The sequence below is a fragment of the Papilio xuthus genome, unplaced genomic scaffold (assembly GCF_000836235.2).
Source record: "Papilio xuthus unplaced genomic scaffold, Pxut_1.1 DF825946.1, whole genome shotgun sequence".
In the NCBI taxonomy this organism is placed as follows: Eukaryota; Metazoa; Arthropoda; class Insecta; order Lepidoptera; family Papilionidae; genus Papilio; species Papilio xuthus.
The window spans coordinates 14,526,702-14,547,436 of record NW_013532703.1 but is presented as its reverse complement, the minus strand read 5'-3'; the positions used below and the strand labels follow the sequence as shown (position 1 = coordinate 14,547,436).

The 20,735-nt window shown below is 32.4% G+C and overlaps 1 protein-coding gene across 1 annotated transcript in view; it reads left to right on the top strand.

Annotated features, from left to right (window-relative positions):
* Window positions 1–3,151: 3,151 nt before the first annotated feature.
* exp (expansion) overlaps window positions 3,152–20,735 on the top strand; it is a 107,682-nt gene continuing 90,098 nt past the window's right edge. The window contains exon 1 of the mRNA XM_013321278.1: window positions 3,152–3,272. Coding sequence (XP_013176732.1) covers window positions 3,208–3,272 — 65 coding nt within the window. The 5' untranslated portion in view covers window positions 3,152–3,207. The remainder of the gene's footprint in view (window positions 3,273–20,735) is intronic.

The window sequence follows — 20,735 nt, the reverse complement described above, 5'->3', positions numbered from 1 at the left end:
ATTTTGAACTGCAATTTATATATGTATATAATTATTCTTATATAATAATTTGCATATAAAAACAGATGCAGAAATAAATTTGTTTACGCTTTCATTCACTTTTGTGACTTTCTTAAATATGTAATTACGTATTATATATGTGTAATACATTTTAAATTGTTACCTAACATTTTATAGTAGGAAGTTAAATGGAATAGAATACTATTGTATTACGACACAATTTATTAGTAATGTTTAAATAGCGACGTACGATGTACGGTTTACAATTTTTTTTTTCACTCAAAAGATTCTTCATATGAATATAGATCGATAAGCAATGATTTTAATCTATTTTTATATGAGATTCACGTGGTAGCGAGTTTCATAAAAATATTTTCATAATTACTATAGGATATTTGTCGCGCGTGATTCTGTCCGCGCGAAATTGTATTCAATTAATAGCTTATATGTTCTTCCAGGCTATGTTCTATATCTATGACAATTAACAGCGGGATCCATACAGCTGTTGTGGAGATGCAATCAAATAAACATCCATACATTCGCATTTATAATATTAGTAAGATGTCAAGCGTTATTTAATAAGTGTAATTAAAATTTATAATTATTGGAAAATTCCGTAATTAGCAAAAGAATCCACTCGATTGATGTAGTGAAAGTGTTTTGTAAAAGGTAAATAAGATCATAAATTCCAATAATTAACATGGCGGTGTCTTTGATCTTAACAGGTCATTCATCCAGTTATAATAGTCTCGGTTTAATATTCAGCGGAGCGTTAATATTTCATGAGTGATAATATCTTTCGTGATAATTTTTAATTACATTTCGATAACATTTTTTTTTTAATTTTCAGTGGTAATCTTACTAATATTATAAATGCCAAAGTTTACATGGATGGTTGTTAGAAGGTATCTACAGAATAGCTTAATGGATCTCGATGCAATTTGGCAAAGATGTAGAATATAGTCTGGAAGAACACATAGGCTACTTACTAGTTTTTTAATTCCGCGCGGACGGAGTCGCGGGCACAAGCTAGAGTATCATAAATATCGACTGATCAATTTATTAATTAATATTCTAGTCTTCTCTTAAATTTGTCATTTGTTTCGCTAAAACATTCGCAACGAATATGAAATTTTTTAATTTTTTATTCGTCGATTGCGTATTTTTATGGCCAGCGTTAATTTCTTAACAAGAATTGACCACACTTGTTCATTTTCCGCCTTCTTTCATAAGCAAAAAGGTTTTATATGTTACTAATTTACGAAATATAGTTTTGGTAATTGCACATTAAATATATTGAGGCTCATTATAATCGAGTTTGATACAAACATACATATAACTTTCACGCCGACACGCTTGCTTTATGTTACGATTTACGGACTCTTTATAAATATAATTGGCTAGGAATGTTCATATTACAAATGTTTAAATTGTTTAATTATAATACATAAAAATTATGTTAACATTTTAATAAATATTTTAAATAAAATAATTATTCTTAAAATAAATAAACTTCTTTTTTTCCATTAGCAAAATTATAATATCGTCACCTTCAAGCTGAGATATTTTCCTAACTCTTCCTGGATTAGAAAACTCTTAGAAAATTCATAACACCTAGTTTTTGTTATAACTTTGTTTGCTTTGAATGAATGGATGCGAACGTACAAAGTAAAAACGACTGATGAAAGTGAAAATTAGCAATAGACAAGCGTTTTATGGGAACCAATGAAAGTTGTGAGTAATCGATTTTCACTCAAATAATCATTATTTAAATCGAGTCAGAATTTTAATCGATAAACATCAATCGGTTAGTAGGCTAGTGGACTGGTTAGTTCACATTTCCTACTGCCCTGTGGTAGCCACCGATATTCAAATGGAAATTTTAAAGCACTCTATGTCAAAGGAATAGATATTATTTTCGATTGAACTCTACTAATTCTAAGCAAACATGTTTGTCGACTTATTTGTACAAAGGCAACGGTATTTTAAATAGGATTGGGTACAAATATTTAGAGTTAATAGATCGTATTTGTATTATCTACGTGAAGTTTCTGCTGCACCTAGATTCTTTAAGTTAGGAAGGTGTAACATGCTTTTTTCTGTGCATACTCTATGAATTAAATCAGTGGTTCCTAAACTTATGTTGTCTACTGTCCACTTTGAGAATAAATATTTTTTTGCGCATATTTAAAAACCACTATAACTTCAAATTAAATTAATTAATTATTGTGACCTATATATGTATGTTAACGGAGAATTCTAAACGAAACTTTTAGTATAACCCGCAAATTGAAACCTGCAGCGCCCACAAGGGTGCATTATCGCCCACTTGGGAAAGATTGGATTAAATGAAGGGAGCACACGTGAAAATGCGTATGGTCACAAGTCACTTCGTTATTTTGGAGTATTTTATAAAAAAAGTTACCTTATCCAGGCTATGTTCTACATCAATAGATTAATGAAGTCGTTCTGGAGATACCTTCAACAAAGATCCATCCATCCATTTAAACATTTGCATATTGCATATTATAATATTGGTAAGATTAAAATCTTGTGATGCTGCTATAAACTTGCTTTTTAATTTAGCAACAAACGCCTACAGCATCTATCAATGACCTATATTAAATTTCAATGAAGTAATCGGATGTTACGAGTAGTAATTATTATTTATAGGTTTAGTATGTCTATAATATCGTTATTCGATTGTTTAGCAATCGATCGGATGATAAAATATAATTGGTGGATATATTAAAAATTATATTTACGTAACATTGCTATGACTTCTTAATTGCTATTTTACTAATATTACAAATGCGAATGTTTAGATGGATGGATGGATGTTTTAAGGTATCTCCAGAACGGCTGTATGGATAACGCTAAAAATAGATGCAAAACGAAAGGAGTCGCGGGCTACAGCTAGTTTGTACATATATTTAATGCATTAATGCAATTTATAGAAATTATCTTGAGTACCTCTACAGTAAGGTCACAAAATTTATGATTTTTTAAATTTATAAAAAAATAACATTTTTTTTTCTTTTCAGGTTTAATATCATGACGGAGGTCTTGTAAGAGATATGTTAAAAATGTTAACAGTGATAAGTGGTTTTTAATATTATTTATTATCTGTGAATGTTTATTAACCGTTTAAATCAAATTATAATTCATTAGTGTTGTGAAAAGTGTTCATTAAATATCGTATTCAAGATGATGACCTTATACAGAACGATTAAAGGGACGAGCACGTCAAAAAGGAAAAGGCGTGAAAGGAGGTGAGTCTATTAAAAATCTATTTAAGAATACAGAGTGTTATTTAAATCAAATTAATAGCAATCATTCATGGCTTTTTTGAATATTACGCTTTTCATTGATTTAAGACACCCCCTTGTATTATTAGTAATTGAAACCTTTTTCCTGATCAATATTGTTAGAAATTTTTATATGAATAACTAAAAATATTTAATTCATAATTTCGTTGAACCAGTCAATCTTTACCTAGTTCACGTGCAAGATAATTTGAACTTTATACCTATGGAATAGATCTCAAAACAGCATATAATAGAGTTAATATTAAAATATAATTTATGTATTAAATTTTTTGATAAAGCATGTCTTGATCTTTGAACTGTTGAGATCGACTCTCACTGATCTGTATACAGTAATTAATTTTTGTTCACACTTAATGACATTTTAATTCTAGCTATAAAAACATTAGTAGTGTTTGCTTAGATTATGTAAATGACTCGACACTTTCCTTCCTACTTTGAGAGAATACTAATAAAATACTAGAATCAATGCTTCATTTGTTTTTTACTTTAATTGTAGTTTATCTTTGTCTATTAAACTTCTTTATACGATTAACTAGTCGTCGCCCGCAACTCCATCCGCGCGGAATTAAAAAAATAGCCTTTGTGTTCTTCTAGGCTATGCTATATACACTTGTTAATTTTAGCGAGACCGTTGCAGCCGTTGATATATCTTCTGAGCATTGGCATATAAAAATAAATTAGTAAGATTTCTCACACGTTTCGCAAATGTTTAGTTTGTTTACTTTAAATGAATTCTTTGATTAGTCAAACAATTTAATGTTTTTTTTTCGTATTTTCTATTCCAAATATTTATGAGAGCAAAATAAAAATTATATATGTATTTGATACTATGTAATTTGCTTATTTAATGTTGCAAGAAAGTTAATTAGAGCTTAACTTTAATGTGGTAATAAGGAAATTCTCTTATTCCAGTGTAACAGTAATAATATATTCTCTCTGAGACACGTTACGTTATTTGTAATCGATATTCTCTGATCGGGAATATCATATTAATATTAAATGTAATACATTTCCCACGACAATTATGATAACATTATATGGGAGATATGCTTCTGTTATTAGTTTTGTTTTAAATAGATTCATACTTTCAAGAATGTTCTTGCAATGTCGTAAAAGAATTTCTTCAATTCAAACAAATAATATTCAAGATGACGTTTCAAGTCACCCGGAATGTTAATACAATTGTGTTGAATTCGTAGTAAAAGACAATTTATTAGTAGAATAATAATAAAAAACACTTAGACGGTAGTTAAGTTTAAAATTAAACTTGTAAAACAAGGTACTACTAGCGCCGCTAACGGCAATCGCAAGCAACTAAAGTTCTTGCCTCAGCATATACTATAATGTTGTTACTGCTCAGTTAGTGCGAGGATTTTGATGTAGATGGCGCTATAAATTATAGTCGAAATTACGATAAAAAGGTTTTGGATGACATTGAATTACTTCTAAATGAATTAAATAAAAAAAAACTCATCTTAATAACAAAATAATTTTCAAATTTAATAAGAAATACGCATTTTTTATATCAATCTTTCAGCACTACTGTCTTAATTTTTTTTTAAAGTTATGACACATATTTCTTTTATCTCCATTTTATTGTTATAGTAAAATAAAATAAAACCTTATAATATTAATAACGGTTTTTAACTAGTCAAAGCTCTAATATAGACAAGAACAATCTATAGCTGTCATCGTCGTAATTAAAGAACGTACACCCAATAACTTAATTATGTTTTTGGTTAGAAGTAATTTACATATGAGTCATGGGGAACATCGATTAAAGATATGAGATATAGATAGTCCGGCTAACTCGTGAACTACTAAAGGAGTCAGTTTCTACTTTCAAACATAAAAAATATGTTTTTTTCTATCTTTTTAAGAACCCTTATATTATAAAGAGTGATAAGTAATAATATCATTACTCGATGAAAATTACTCGACTCTTAACAAATCTATTAAAAATTACAGCTTTACCAAATTTTTTATTTTAAAAAGTCCTTGGTATTCAAGTCTTAAACAACTTTAACATATCTCCAATCTTAATTATAACAATATAGATTCGACGCGTGATAATACTGTCAATCAGATTATATAGAAATTTGATTTATACCAATGTTAGCCAATTAATGTCGAGTGTTTTGTTACCCTTGAACTTTTTATATAAGATACATCAGCCGATTACGTTTTGATGAGTGAACTCTATTATTGTCGATGATTAGATGTGAAGATATTTAAATAAGGATACTTTGAAATAAAACGGTAAGCGATGGAAAGAGACAAGTATTTTCTGTCTCTCTTTCATCTGTGTATATATTATAGGTTATAATTTTGTGTTAATATAATATTGAAAAGTTGACTAAACATTTTATTAAAAATGTCCACAGTAACAACAAACCAGCATGTCACATTAAATTGAAAAAATATAGACCCTTGTAATTTTTCTTCTTTTCCTATGTGATACTTATGTATATAGACCAACAATCTATAGACATATACTAACGTATATATTTGGTATATTAAGAACTATAAAAAGCTAATGAACATGAATAGCGTCTATGTTTGTACGATGTAAACTCATGACCTCATCTGGGTCATCAAAGACGATGTTCGCAACGCCCACTCTTGTCAATAATTACCTAAACATATAGTAATGTAGATACAATAGTATACTACCTAATCTTACCTATAAAATTAATAACTTCTGCAGTACGAAAAAGAGGTTATGACCCTTTTTGCGTTAACTGGGGGGCGCTAGTGAGCTATCATAATTTAGTTTGACTTATGCCCACCGGGTCAGATATTTTTGTCTGTATATGTTTTTGTTTAGGTTTAGGGAAAAATGGTCATACAGAGCGATTCAGTTATTAAGATGGCGTAAATAAATAGATTTTTATACGTATAGGAAAGATAGAAAATATTTACCCTTTACCCTGTTTACATATATCTAAGGCAATGTTCATTGGTTCAATGCAAACAAGTACTAAGGCATTACCAAAACAGTCTGAGTGTTCACCTTCCGAGCTATTTTTATGCGCAACGTGTGTAAAAGAATGTAAACGATTTTAAAAGCTCATCAGCTTAACAAGGCACGTTCCAATACATCGAAGCTTCTGTTTTATTAGGGTTCGATATACTTAACTGTTTTCGATTATTAACTTTATAAATCGATAATTAATAAAAAAGTTATAACCAGAAAAACGTTTGACGCCCATTATACACTGTAGAATACAGGGATGACTGACTGATTTTCATCTGTAAAAGTCTTGTAATAGCTTTTTGCTTCTTCCATATATGGGTATTTTCCAATGATTTCTTAATGAAAATGGGAGAGATAGCGATATGTTGTTGTCCTGCTCTTTTGCTAGTGAAGACTAATTTTGAGAAATTCTGTCTGTGATTTAGCATATAACTTTGCTTTTTCATTCATTGTTAAAAAAAAATAAAACAAAGTTTTTGTTGATGCAGTTCCGGCATCCTTATTTTTATTTATAACTTTAGTCCATTTAAAGGTTGCTTGGCAAATTGCGTTATAGCTTCAAGGTCGTCGATTGTGTTTGTTGTTTACAAAAATATTTAAATTATACTTAACGATAAAAAGGTTTCATTTGTAATATGTTGGTCGTAGATTCAAAGATCAAACTCTATGTCTATGAGTTTGTTTTGGTGCAATTAATATTATTGTCATATAATAATTAAGTTAGAGACAGTAAAAGATTCTAATTAGAATTAAATAAACATTAAAAATGTGATACATTTTATAAGTTAATTCAACGGAACCCTTCGTGTTCTGTGCCTTTTAGTCCTAGGGTCAATTTTTAATTAGAGTAGCTTTATCCCAACGATAAGCAAACAATGCTTTAGTAGATAGGGATGGTTAAGTGAGAATTTATGTTTTAATACACGCATTTGTATTATTTTTAATGCCTACGCACTGAACGTGATAGTAATGCCTCGGTGGATAACATATACCTCTAGGATTGTCGCCTTGACTTTTAATTCGTATTTGTACAATAGCATTTAAGTTAAGCATAACATTGTAATATAGATACTGCGTATTACTGGCTAGTATTATTATGGACTAACGAGTTCTTATTCAAACTTTTTAGTAGTCATCATCAGCTCACTACATGTCCCCACTGAGAGGCTCGGAGCCTATCCTAAGTTAAGGGTGACTAGACCTTAGTAAACCACGCTGGCCCAGTGAGGGTTGGTTGACTTCACACATATCTTTGAATTTCTTCTCAGATATGTGCAGGTTGCATCACGATGTTTCCTTCACCGTAAGAACGTCGGATAAATGTACATACTCGTATATGTAAATCGGAAATCAAAAAACACATTGGTACATGGCGGGATTCGAACCTCGGACCTGCAGTTTGCAAGTCAAGGGTTAAAACCCTTGAGCCGCTGACGCGTTAGTAGTAAGTTACAATAATTGTAATATCCTGTGTAAAATTAACAAAAAAGTACATAAATATTTGAACAACTGAGATAAGAATTAAGAGGTGGTCATGTTTCAACGTCACGACACAGTTGAATGAAAACCGATTTGTCAAATAAACGTATTTCTTATCCATTTCCTTTGTTTATATGTCTCGACAATCTGACTCATTAAATCACAATTTTATCCTGTTATTAAAAGTGTACCTAATTTATATAAACATAAATAAGTGAACACTTAACAGGACTTGGTGTTCCAACGCAACCCTCTTTTTGGTGTTCCAAATCCTGTTAAGTGTAACAACGTGATATTTAACTCTATCTATATTATTAGGTCAAATCCACATCACTGCTGCCAACCGCTACCATCAGGGCAAAAAGGGTGAAAATCAAATAGGCACAAAATATTACTCTCATAGCCAGTCCATTTATTGAAGTCAGTGCTTTCTGTACATTAAATAAATAAAACAAATGCCTTTCGATTGCCATTCAATGTCGTCGTCCGAGTGATCAAAGTTTACGTGTAAGAATTCACGAAATAGTACATTATGTGATAAACGTTCTTGATACATTTACGACTTTCCTTGCTAAATAAATACATTTGACATAACTGCACTTTTATTGGTCGTTAAATAAGAAACTTCAAAGTACGTTTAAAGTTTTTTTTTTAATATAAATAATTTTGTTTAGAATTATATTGACGTCTCTGGTTATCTATGGTAATATATGTTTCTTGCTAATTTGAAAATAGAAATAGGCCAGTGACAGTTTAAAAGCCATATTCTTTTGGCAAATATATATAATTTATTCGATTTAATTTTTTAATTTCCTATTTTTTACATTGTAAAATTATACGCCTTTGTGTGGCGCAGTGGGATTGTCAAATAAATAGCACCACTATAATGGATATAAAGGGTTGTAACTTGACCCAGGGTACCGAGGACAGTATCCATATAGTAACTAACTAACGAAAAGAATATTGTGAATATTTTGCTTTTATTCTTAATAATTTATTACATTTTACAATGTGCCACCTCCTTCGCTTTGTAATTGTTTGTTTTAGTATCTTTCTACTAGACTCTTATAATTCTATGCACCTTCTTTAATAATCCATGTGTCCAAATGAAAAACCAAAATAACTCTTTCAAACTTTTCACTTCAAAAATATAGGCAATATCTAAATATCTTCATTAAAACATACCAAGTTTCCTGTAGTTCAATAAACTTAACGTAATTTCCATAAGAGTAAAAAAAATGCTATGATTCACCAAATTCTCGTTACAGTTCGTTTCAAATATTTTGGCAGACCAAGGTTATCGGTGCGACGCGCATTGCCCTTCCCCTGCATCCCGCCACAACTAAAATTGTATTATGCGTAGCGACTCTTACGTACTTAAGAGCCGCCGAGATATCTGAAAACTACTATATTTGTAGTAAATGTGTGATTTCAGTAATCTTTTAAAGTGACATGATATCACTTTGATTTTTATCGTAAAAAAAGTCTGTTTTGCAAACCGCAAACATCAATAGCCATTTATCACTCTTTGTAATAAAAGAAAAAAAATAAGAAAGAGAAATGTCATTTGCCACTCTCGAATATATTATTGTAGGAAGAGTAAGAAACCCCAAAACCGTTACCGGTGATTCGAATAAATAAAATTCTCTAATAAAATAAATGGCATAAGGAAAACGTCGACTTCAGGACGCTAATAATAGTCGCTGAGGACAATATTAATTTATCCAATTAATAAAATCGGAGTGTCTGTAATATAGAAAAAAAAAACACATTTCGTTTATTCAGTTCAGGTAAAATAAAAATCAATTTAAAAAAATTCACTGACCGTCTGCCCGCAAATAGCGTTCTTTCCGGGTAATCTCCGAAACGGTTCCGGTAGGTTACATTGAAAGGTAGCTGATGTGTACGAGCATATTTTTGTTCATTATTTGTATCTTTAATGAGATATTAATTAGAAATATTTATGTAAAACATACTTCAACACCTTAAATAACATTAATTGGGATACTTTTTTAATTTTTTTAGTTTGTAAAAATTGTAAACGCCATAGCATAATTTTCAGAAAGTATTTTCAAATAATTCTGTATTCTAAATTAGACCTTATCCAACGGGTATTAAGTAGAAATTCATTTAACAAATAAATTTCGTGTGGAAGGGACAATAAAGCACAAATGCACTCCGACATGTTTGTTTAACGTTTTTCCTTCGATGTTTATGGTGTTTATTGGCCATAAAATAAAGTTAATGGTTCAGTCAGGTAGGGCATTACATCTTTTTTATGAGCGCTTTCACGCGTTCTTTTGGTTTGAAATGTACGGGAGCTTGTCGGGACATGTTTTTCAGTATAGAACAATTGATTCGTATTCGCCTCTTACAACGAGGGAGGTCTTAAGTAAGTGTTGATTTATAACATGAAGTGTTAAGAGTTTTCTTCAGAATTCCTTTCTTATAGATTAACTAAGAGAGCCAGGTTTATCAATGAAATATTGGCAGGTTGGAAAGTTAAAATTTCCATTGTGCTTTGGTGTATTGTAACGTACAATTTACGATAAAAGTAAGTTTCTGTAAGTATTCATAAGAGTTAAGTTGTATGAATTTCAAAATAATTTATCTAATCCTCAATGTTTGCCGTAGAAAATTTATTTAAGCAACATCCAACTTAGATGTAAATTGTACACGCAGAATATTATCTTTTACCTATTAGATGATGGAGATAAGTTATTAAGTTACGAATTGTAAAGCTATTCCGGTGCTTTGTGGTAATGTGCCGTGAACCCCGAGCCGCGAGCTTTCCCCGACAGTAAACCTTGCCTTCCCTAAGTCAGGCAGCTACATTTTATTACTGACTTAAACGACTTATTCTTGCAAAGATCAGTTACACGGTGTATCGTTTCAATATCGTTGTTCATTCGATGGAATTTGTTAAATATTATTTGTGAAGTGCTATTAATTTTATTCTATTTTTAGTTGCATTAAGTTTTGTATGACTCGTAAAATCTTATGATATAATTTTTTGCAAGTATTGCATTAGACAAATGCATATTGCATTTGAATTTTGATCGCTGATGAAACAATTTTTCTCTGAAAATACTTTTAATGCATTTAAAAGAGACATTTTTAAATTAAAAAGTTGATCATAATAATCCTTTAAAGTGAGTAAGCTACAAACTATAGGGTATCATGTCAGAGCTCACAGTATTGTAGCCCAAATAGCCATAAATAAGACAGGATGCGTGCGTATAAATCGGTCTTATTTATAGCGAGACGGACCGGAGCGCGCCTGACAGATTGTAGTAGAATGAACACATCTTGTAATTGTATACCAGAGCGCGGTGGTTCCCCAATTGACAATATAATAGTACTGCCTTGAGCACGGGTTGAAAGGTTTCCACTATTTATTTCAGTGCTGGGACGGTTTTTTGTGCCGCTCTTTAATATTTACCCGACAGCTATTGAAAATAAACCCACCACAATATATTCCATTCGCTCCCTTTCTTGTAACATTCGATTTCAGCTTTGACGATTTATTTGCACGATTTACAAATCGACTTTGAGTTTGTTTTTGTTGGGAATGTGGAGCAAAAGTGTTGTTTGTAATATATTTAAAAAGTTTGAAATAGATCGAGTTTTTTTGATGTTATTAAGTTATTACACTGAAGATTGTTACAAAAAATCGGTCACTAAGAATAAAATAAATGACAAAAAAATACCACCGATTACTGGTAAATTCGGTAAAACTTTTGGTTATACCCAAGATAGGAAGTTGCTATTAACCATATATATTATAGAGTAAGTAGACTATGCTATTTTTTTCTTCATGATTTAAAAAAATAAATAAATGTGTATATCAAACAATTTTCATTTTGTAACCGAACTCAGTCGTATTTCAGTTAAAAGAATGTATTTATTCCGTCATTTGTAAACGAATAAAAAGGGACATATCCATTGTCCATCAGCCAAGAATAGTTATGCAAAACTAGCTCAGTTGAAGTGACAACGCAATGCGGTGCAGGCATTGTATACGGTCCTTATTGAACCGCCGCGCGTCAGAGGTGCAGGCGGGCGGGCGGGCAGCGGGCAGGCGGGCTTCCTCGTATGGTCCCCGACCGGTGTTAACATGGCCTAATGCATTTGCATGTTGTACTGCTAGGAAAATTAGAAAATGTTTGTCTATTATCTCTGTAGCACACTGGGTTTGAACTTTTATTTCTTAAATATAAGAAAATAAGTTGTGATATATCTTTAAATACATAATTCTTCTGTGCGTGTGTATGTCACTGAACTTCTCTCAAACGACTGGACCGATTTTGATGAAATTTTTTGTGCATGTTCAGGGGGATCTAGGAATGGTTTAGATTCAAAATTTTGTCCGCTGGACAATGTTTTTTTAATTAATTTTTAATTTATTAGTAGTAGTTGATTTTGGTATGTTTTACATTGGATCCGACAGTCGGCGCTACCATTGCAGTGTCAAATTTTAAATAATATTCGAATTAAAGACGTGTAGACAGGACAACGTCTGTCGGGTCCGCTAGTATTACATTTGTATTTGTATATAACAAAAAATAAAAATAAGTTCTTTTCTTGGCGTATAAAGTCGAAAAATTTACCCGTTATTTACCCGACCTTGAGAGTTTAAGTATGAATGTCATAAAAATGATATAACCCTCAAGATTATGTTATTTTTCCTAAAATGTCCTATTAAAATAAAAAGGAGGTTTATTACTTCATAACGTTAATAGAAATAAATTTCTTTCTTAACGTAGATTTTATAAAATATTTCTAAAAACATTAGTGCATATAATTAATAGTTATAATATTTTTCTCCGAGTGTATCATCAACTTAACAGGATTTTGTTTACGATATTGTAGTTTGAGCTGACAATGGCTGACGTCGCGCTTGTTGTGTTCCTAAAGTAGGAAATAGCATTACATATTGTTACATTTGAACTCCAACTTGGGAGAGTAAAATGTATTCTGTTGCTATTCAGACATATCTGACGCCAACAAAGTTGCACAGCTGCCTTGGAATGAGGAAGTCTTACTTCCTATTTTCGGCTTTTAGTCAAGACATGAGTAATCATCAAACAATTAAAATAGTTTGTTAAATATGGTATTCTAAAAATTTTAAGTTTTTATTATTTGTTTTGACTCTATGTTCATGATTAGTCTCTGTTCTTCATCAGAACATAATCTAGATCTACATATGTGCCAAATTTCAGCGAGGTTTATTCAGCCGTCTAAGGATACGTTCAAACATACATCTATCCATCCATCCAAACATTCGCATTTATAATATTAGTAAGATGATTTCGGTCTTGCAAATCCACTGTTAATGTTATGGAGTCTAAGCCTTGATAAAATGGTCGATATAAATGCATATGTACGTATGAATAGAACACAACCGTTGCAATGTTATTAAACTGCATCCATATTTAACTTTCACTTTTACTTTCTCTGCGTACAATTAAACTATCTGTGACATTGCCAATTAAATAGCACTCAATCATTCCATATCTGGTAGTTGTTTCGAAGCTTTTTTGTCGTACGCAGTTTCTCGCGCCGGAACAAGTTTAAAAGTCATATTGTTATGTTTCATTAAAATCACCATAAAACGCTCGATGGTAATCATTATACACAATTCCTTACCTTCGGCGGTAAATCTTTATTTTCTTTTTTTTTCATAAACAAACTGAATCGATGTATCACTTGTTTTTTTAGCTTGTTAAATCTTTTATTACTTCTTGCATCTATTGAATATCGTTCAACTAACCTATTTAGTTGGAGTAGATTTGCAAAAATTGAGTTGAAAATTCAAGCGCATTCATTCGTCAGAGGTAGCGCTCAACCAATGTTGCGGCGGCCATAGGTCAAAACATTTTCCGAATACCACGCGCCCATAGATAACATAGACTTCGGAAGCGTTCGCTATCTACGAACAAACGGGACATACATCACGTCCTACACCGCGGTGACAATACGTGAACGCCATAAATAGTGATATGTCATCGAACATGCAGTGGGGAGTCCGAAATGCGCGATCCGCGATACCTTTTATAATGTAATAAATAACACGATATGTAAACGCAAACACCTACTGTCATACGTACTGCGGTTGTACAATTGGAGACATTTATTTCCTACCCATTTCGGTGACATTCAGTGTCATTTGACCTGCACATACTACTCTTAGATTATACTAACGTAGCTACATTGTAGCTCTTATGTTTCGAGTTTTCTATACAATATTCGATTTTAAGTGGACAGGGAATTTAATTCTTTGACTCTAAAGGCGCTTTATCAATTCACTTTCCATAAAGAAACATTTTAAAGCCAAATCCTGAAACAATATGGTAAAGGAATCGATAAAGAAAAACTTTACATGAATTCAATTTGTTACGTTTATTTTGTTTTAAGTAAATTTGTTCGCGGTTTAAAGGAAACACTTTTTTATTTATGTTATTGTACAAATTTTAGCTTTAGTTAGCAAATATTTTGAGTTGAATATTTTACTTCCTTTAAATGTATTTTACATATTTTTTAGTATTGTAATATTTTTCAAAGGATAATTTATCCTATATAGCATTCAATAAAAAAAATGTTTAACCTTAGTTAAGATGATACTAACTGTGGGTTTCTGAGATCAAACTCTGTGTATAAAACATATCGCCATCCCTGTCATTATCTTTGATAAGACGGTTTCGGTATCAGAAACCCAAGGTAAACAATTGTCTCTGTTCAGTTAATTATGCCACGAAGTTTAAAGGTGTGATCATATTATGATTTTTTTTTAAAGTAACAATTATTTTGTTAACTGTACTGTCTGTTTTTAAATAATCTTTGCAACGTATTTCCATCGACAGAATCATTGAGTGATATAAGGGATGTTTATAACGATCAATGTCGATGATAAATAAAAATACCGTTATCTCATTTGCTTCAGCGGTTTTCGTTTTCAGTCAACACTCGAGTCTTCTGTACATTTGACAGGTTGCTTTTTTAAATCATTGCACCGAGTATGGAAGTTGATAAGTTGTTACAGTATTATTACGAAAGAGTTAATACAAAGAATGCATACAAAAGTTTTTAAGGAAATAAATTAAAATTAATTTCTTTTTAAGATGTAAAAAAGCAGTTTAAAAATAATACAATGCAGTTTGCAATTAATGTTGTTACTATAAACAGGATTCATCCAACCTTACACTTGTATTTTTTTCTACATAACTGTGAGTTGTAGTACCTAATACTATTTTAAGGTCAATGAATGCATTTAGGTCGTGCATCCAATGGTACCATTTAATTGATGACAAGTTTGTGTAGATTCTTAAGTCTAGAAAAAGGAATTAAGACAAAATGATTCAATCCATTTTTTAATTTAAATTAGTATGCATTTGCAATATGCTTGGTTTAAACATCTTTAAATTAATTAAACAACTATGGATTAAATGCTTAAGACTATTTAAAGGATGTTCCTAAATTTGTTATTTATTTATGTCGTTACAAAAATGTTGTTTGTATACTATTGTATTCGAATTAATTCGTTCGCAAACAAAAAATGTGACACATAACTAACCTTGTTAATGTAATATCGATTTAAAAGGTATAATTATCAAAATTTATATAAACATTTATTTTTATTATCATAATTACAGCAAAAACGCGACGAATAACATGAACAAATGAGTCATAACTTTCAACTTTAGTTACAACTACGAATGTAAGTAAAAAGTTATTAGAAATTATGCTTTATTTTAAAGTAATTAGAGTTATTTTTTGATGTGTTAGTATTTTCCGTGTACTGTTAGGTTACCGGGAACGCGGGATTTACGAGGAGTACCCCGGGATCGTATATCGAGCCGCGGGTGGTTTGACACGATTACTCTTTGACCGACATTCCCGTTACGGGACTCGTCGACGAAGTTCGCCGTGCCGTAATGAATCCTGATTGTTGGCGGCAATTCGAATTTCGAATTAAATAATATCTGACGGTTATTTTTGGCCAGACCGACTTATATTTTTTTTTTTACTCTTTAACGGAAAATCCGTTAGTCATTGGACTTCATTTAAAGACGACAAATTACTAACTTGAATTATATTTAAGTCTCATATGTCAATCATAATACTAACTAACCGGGGTTTTATTTGATCTGTTCTGGCATTTTGATGACGTTTTCTTTTTGCCTACAGGAAAATTTAGTAAAAATATAGGAAATGTATTTCCCCTGACCATTCATGTCTCATGGTTATTTATTAAAGATTGTCTGATATTATATTGTTATTAATATAGATATTTTCAGATTGGTCTTACAAAATATGATATTTTCCTAAATATATTAAGTAAGTTTTTGAATAAGATTTTATCTGCATTTTTTACCGCATTTGCCATGGGGAGTGTTCCGAAGAACTGTTTGGAACGATTCCTGCCGCCGAATTCCGTAATCGGACGACACGACAGACCGCCAGGTTCCATCCACACCACCTGGATGGCTGGCGTTCCACAACGGTGCGATTCTCGCGCAATTTCTTGCCTCGCACAGTCGCGTTGTGGAACGGTCTGTCCTTTGCGTTATTTCCAAACCAATACGACTTAGGGACCTTCAAGAAGCGAGCATACCATTTCCTTAAAGGCCGGCAACGCATCTACAGTTCCTCTGGTGTTGCAGATGTCCATGGGTGTCGTTGATCACCTCGGTGTTCACGCCGCTTGTTTGCCCCCTTCTCTTATATAAAAAAAAGAGTTATTGTAACATTAAATTAAGCAAAAATTTTTTTTCATCTATTTACTGAGTATAATTCACTATTTGAAATAAACGTGAACTATTTATAAAGAGAAAGTTGAAAAAAAGTAAAATTAAAAAAAATTACCACTTTAAGTAATTCGGTCAGCTTGTCAAGGACAACTGTTATGACACAAGCAATGCATTAACCTTTGTAACGGTAACATCAATAATATCGAGAACATGCACAATTTACCGCGTAACATGTAACCAAATACCAAATTTTCATATAAAGAAAACAAACAAACTTTGACATAGATAAACGAATAAGAATACAAACGAATTTAGCACCTATTACAACGTACTAAGAGTCAAAGAGAACGCAAATTAAGAGATTCTTGTAGCTCAGTAAAAATTCGCCTCCTACGTTTTGCCGCCAAAAAAACTTATTTGTCTCGTCCATTAACGGGGGAACAATGCACCGTTAAGCATACAATGATGTTCCTTTTGCACAACTTACGAAATGTTGTATAAGGGCTACATGTCTGCCTACTTACTCTTATCTTTTTGAAAAGAATGCTATATTGTTTATTTGAACGTCAAATAAATAAATATAAAGATAAACTCTTCGTTGTATTTTGAGAATTTTTCATGCGTTTCAAATAAGAAAGTCAAAAGGCGCCATATTGTGACGTCATAATTCTATAATCCAAACATTTTATGAATAATGTTTGCTTTTAAACGGACCCTGCGGTGTTAACGAACAAGACACCAATAAGTATTCAAAATTGCTCAATATTTTTATTATTCGAATTTATTATGAGTACATTTTTGAACTACTACGAAATCTTAATTTGTTCTGGTTCACGAAACGTTTTCGCCATTGCCAGGGTTGTCAAAATTATATTTTCACTGTATTGAGAAAACATGTACGAAAATAGACCATATTATTATTAAAATTTCGAAACATATTATAGCAATTCTTAGGGCTTTTTTTAATCTTGGTATTTACATGCCATCTACACTCGCTAGACCAACAAATTTGGTATGTTTGCTAAAATTCGAATACCAAGAAGGTGATAAATTATGATTGCTCAAATATGCGGTTTAGCTAGATAAATATAATCAGGCATGAAGGTGAATCATATTTTCTTTAAAAATGAATCAATAACTACCAATATTTTTTAGTTAAAATATATTAATTTCCCAACTGGAGTTGGCAACAGGCAGGCGGCCGGCCGTAAAATTTAAGCCAAAACATTACTTCTTTCAAACATCCTAATATGTTACTTTGTAATATTATATCTAGTTGCTTATTAAAGTTGACAACCCTATGGCATCGAATACCCAGAAGAAGATAGATGGGCCACGGAAGTGTTCTCAGACGATGTATTTGCTTTCCAATTGATTTATATTTTGACATTAGTGGCACGGTGCGGCGCCTGCGGCTAACAGCGAGTAAAAATAAAAGTACACGTAATGAGAAATTTCAATTTAGATATTATTTTAGTTATTTCTTCTTATGTGTTGCTATTCTTTTACTTTTAGAAATTATATTTTTGTAGATTGAGCTTATTAGATGCTACATGAACTTGCTATAGATGTTATCTTACATTGTTACTGTCGTGAAATACTCAATAAAATATTTTGCATCGATCATATTCCAATTCATCATCATCAGCTCACTATATGTCCCCACAGAGAGGCTCAGGAGCCTACCTTAAAGTCAGAAGTGACTACGCTATATTTAACCACGCTGACCCAGTGCGGGTCTGTTGACTTCATTCATATCTTTGAATTCTTTTTAGATATGTGCAGGTTGCATCACGTACTTTCCTTCGCCTTAAGAACGTCGGATAAATGTACATATGCAAATCGGTAATAGAAAAACATATTGGTACATGGCGTGATTCGAACCTAGGACCTGCAGATTGCAAGACAAGTGCTTAACCCCTGAGCCACCGATGCTAATTACTTAAGTTATAATTAAATCAGATCCAAATGGCACTAAGATACCTTTCGAATATACGTATTATTTATCTAAAAAATAATTAAATGTGCTCGTATATAAAAGGTAACTATACTTATTGTTTCAAGTAATGGTAAGAAATTTTAATGTTGGTACTCGTTTTTCTTCATTCGGTAAGGCGGGGCCTTTATTAATAATCGAATGTATTGCATAATTTATTTATGTTCCTTTTTTAAACAAATTGAGGATTCATTTCGATTCCGTGTTGAGAGTAATAGGTTTTTAAACGCGCTGTGTTCATGGTAATGCATCAGTTGGATGTCATCGCGGACAAATAAATTGCCAATATTTTAAGTTTTTATTGCCATGCGAGTGCAATTCTAAAATACTTGGGCCTTTAATTGAAATGTTTGAATTTCTTTTTGATATATATCTTCGACTAAACCATGTTTTGATAACATATTTTGCATTATTTGCCGTTATGATTCATAAATCCATTTGTTTTTTTAATATTAATAAGGAAATTAGCTTTACAAGTATATATCATTTAGTGTTTAAAAATCTACCAAAAAGGAATGTTTCATTTGTTTTATGCTAACGAACGTATAGCCTTATCATTGTATTCGCCATGATGAAAATAATTGTCTAATTCTTTATTAAAATATTCACAGTTGTCCTTTAGAGGACCGTATGATGTCAGAGAGGCGTAGAAGGAAAATTATATCTTAGTCTCAGTTCGACGAACTCACATTGAACACCTTAAAAGGGACATCTCACGTTTGTGGTCTGCAAAACTTAAACACGCCCCAAAATGTCCGTTACACTATTGGCATACCTACAGTTGAAACTAGACTCACATATTTTTATTAATCTATGTTTTATATTATTCTTGCTCTGAAGGATTTAAGACTTAATAGCAGGCAAATTATTAATTGGTCAATACTAACAGACATTAATGCTAAGATAAGTAATTAAACCAAACACAAACAAACACTACGAAAAAATAAATGACTGTAATTTGTTGAATGCTATCCTGTTAATCCAAGATTCAGATAAAATGACTTAACGTCATATGACATAGTCCGCAGCGACGTAATACGTCATAATTTGCATCCTCTCCCAGGGTTTGGGTTAAACCCATTGAGGCAAAAATAGTGACGTGTCATTTGAGATTTAACCGGATTACACACGATATAAAAGCTCCTTATCACAATAGTATAGAACTCATTTTCCTTAAACAGATATATTAGAAGTGGTTATTACAAGTAAACGACCTTGAAGTCTTTCCAATATTGTCAGTAAGCTACAGTTGACATATTAAGTAATTTTTTTTCTTTAATACGTACACAGTTGTATTATTATTAAAGTACAGTGTTAATTACTATATATTATTGAAAAAGGGAATTCCATCGCCACGTATGTCTGAACAGTTAAAGAAAAGGTTTTAGTATCAAGTGGTTTAGCTAAGGCACACCTCAGAATTGATCAACTTCTCCGCACTAAACTCACTCCCCATAAATACATGCCTCACAGAAGACAAGCGTGAAGTGGGAGCAATTCCGCGTTTCGTCTGTTAAGTGTGCATACCGGGAAGGGCAAATATTCTCTTTCTGTGCATCCCTCCTTCGATTAAAGGTCGGCAACGCATAAGCAATTGCGTATGTCTGTGGGCAAAGGTCGCTATTTCGGCGCTTTCAGGTAGCAGTTCGCTCGTTTGCCATCTTATGATATTAAAAAAAATATTGCTAAAAGTTATCCAATTGGAACTAAGTGTGGTAGAACCCGCTTTAACATCTTCGCACGAATTGGCCAGGTTCGCCCGGTGAAATACCACCACCACACAGAAAACAGGCGTGAAGTGGAAGAAATTCCGCGTTTCGTCTGATGAGTGTGGTCCCGGAGGCCCAACCTCCCCCCCCCCTTTAATACAGCATGGCAGTGGGATTAAAAGAGAAAGTACCCCAGGGGGGTACCAAAACCCCTGGTTTTGGAGAATCCCCCTCCGCGCGCTTACGCCTGAACTCTCGCTTGGAGTCTGGGGGTAAGCGCGCGGGCCGCCCTGCGTATTCTGGGGGGGGCAACATTCCGCTCGCTCGCTGTAGAGGCCGGGGCAAACGAGGCCAGGCACTTCCACCCCCTGCCACCCACGCGGTGGACCTCTGCAATATCAGGGGACTCCACTCCAACTTGGAGGCCGTTCATTACCATCTCCGGACGGCCAAGCCGGCCTTGCTTTTTCTTACCGAGACACAGATATCCTCTCC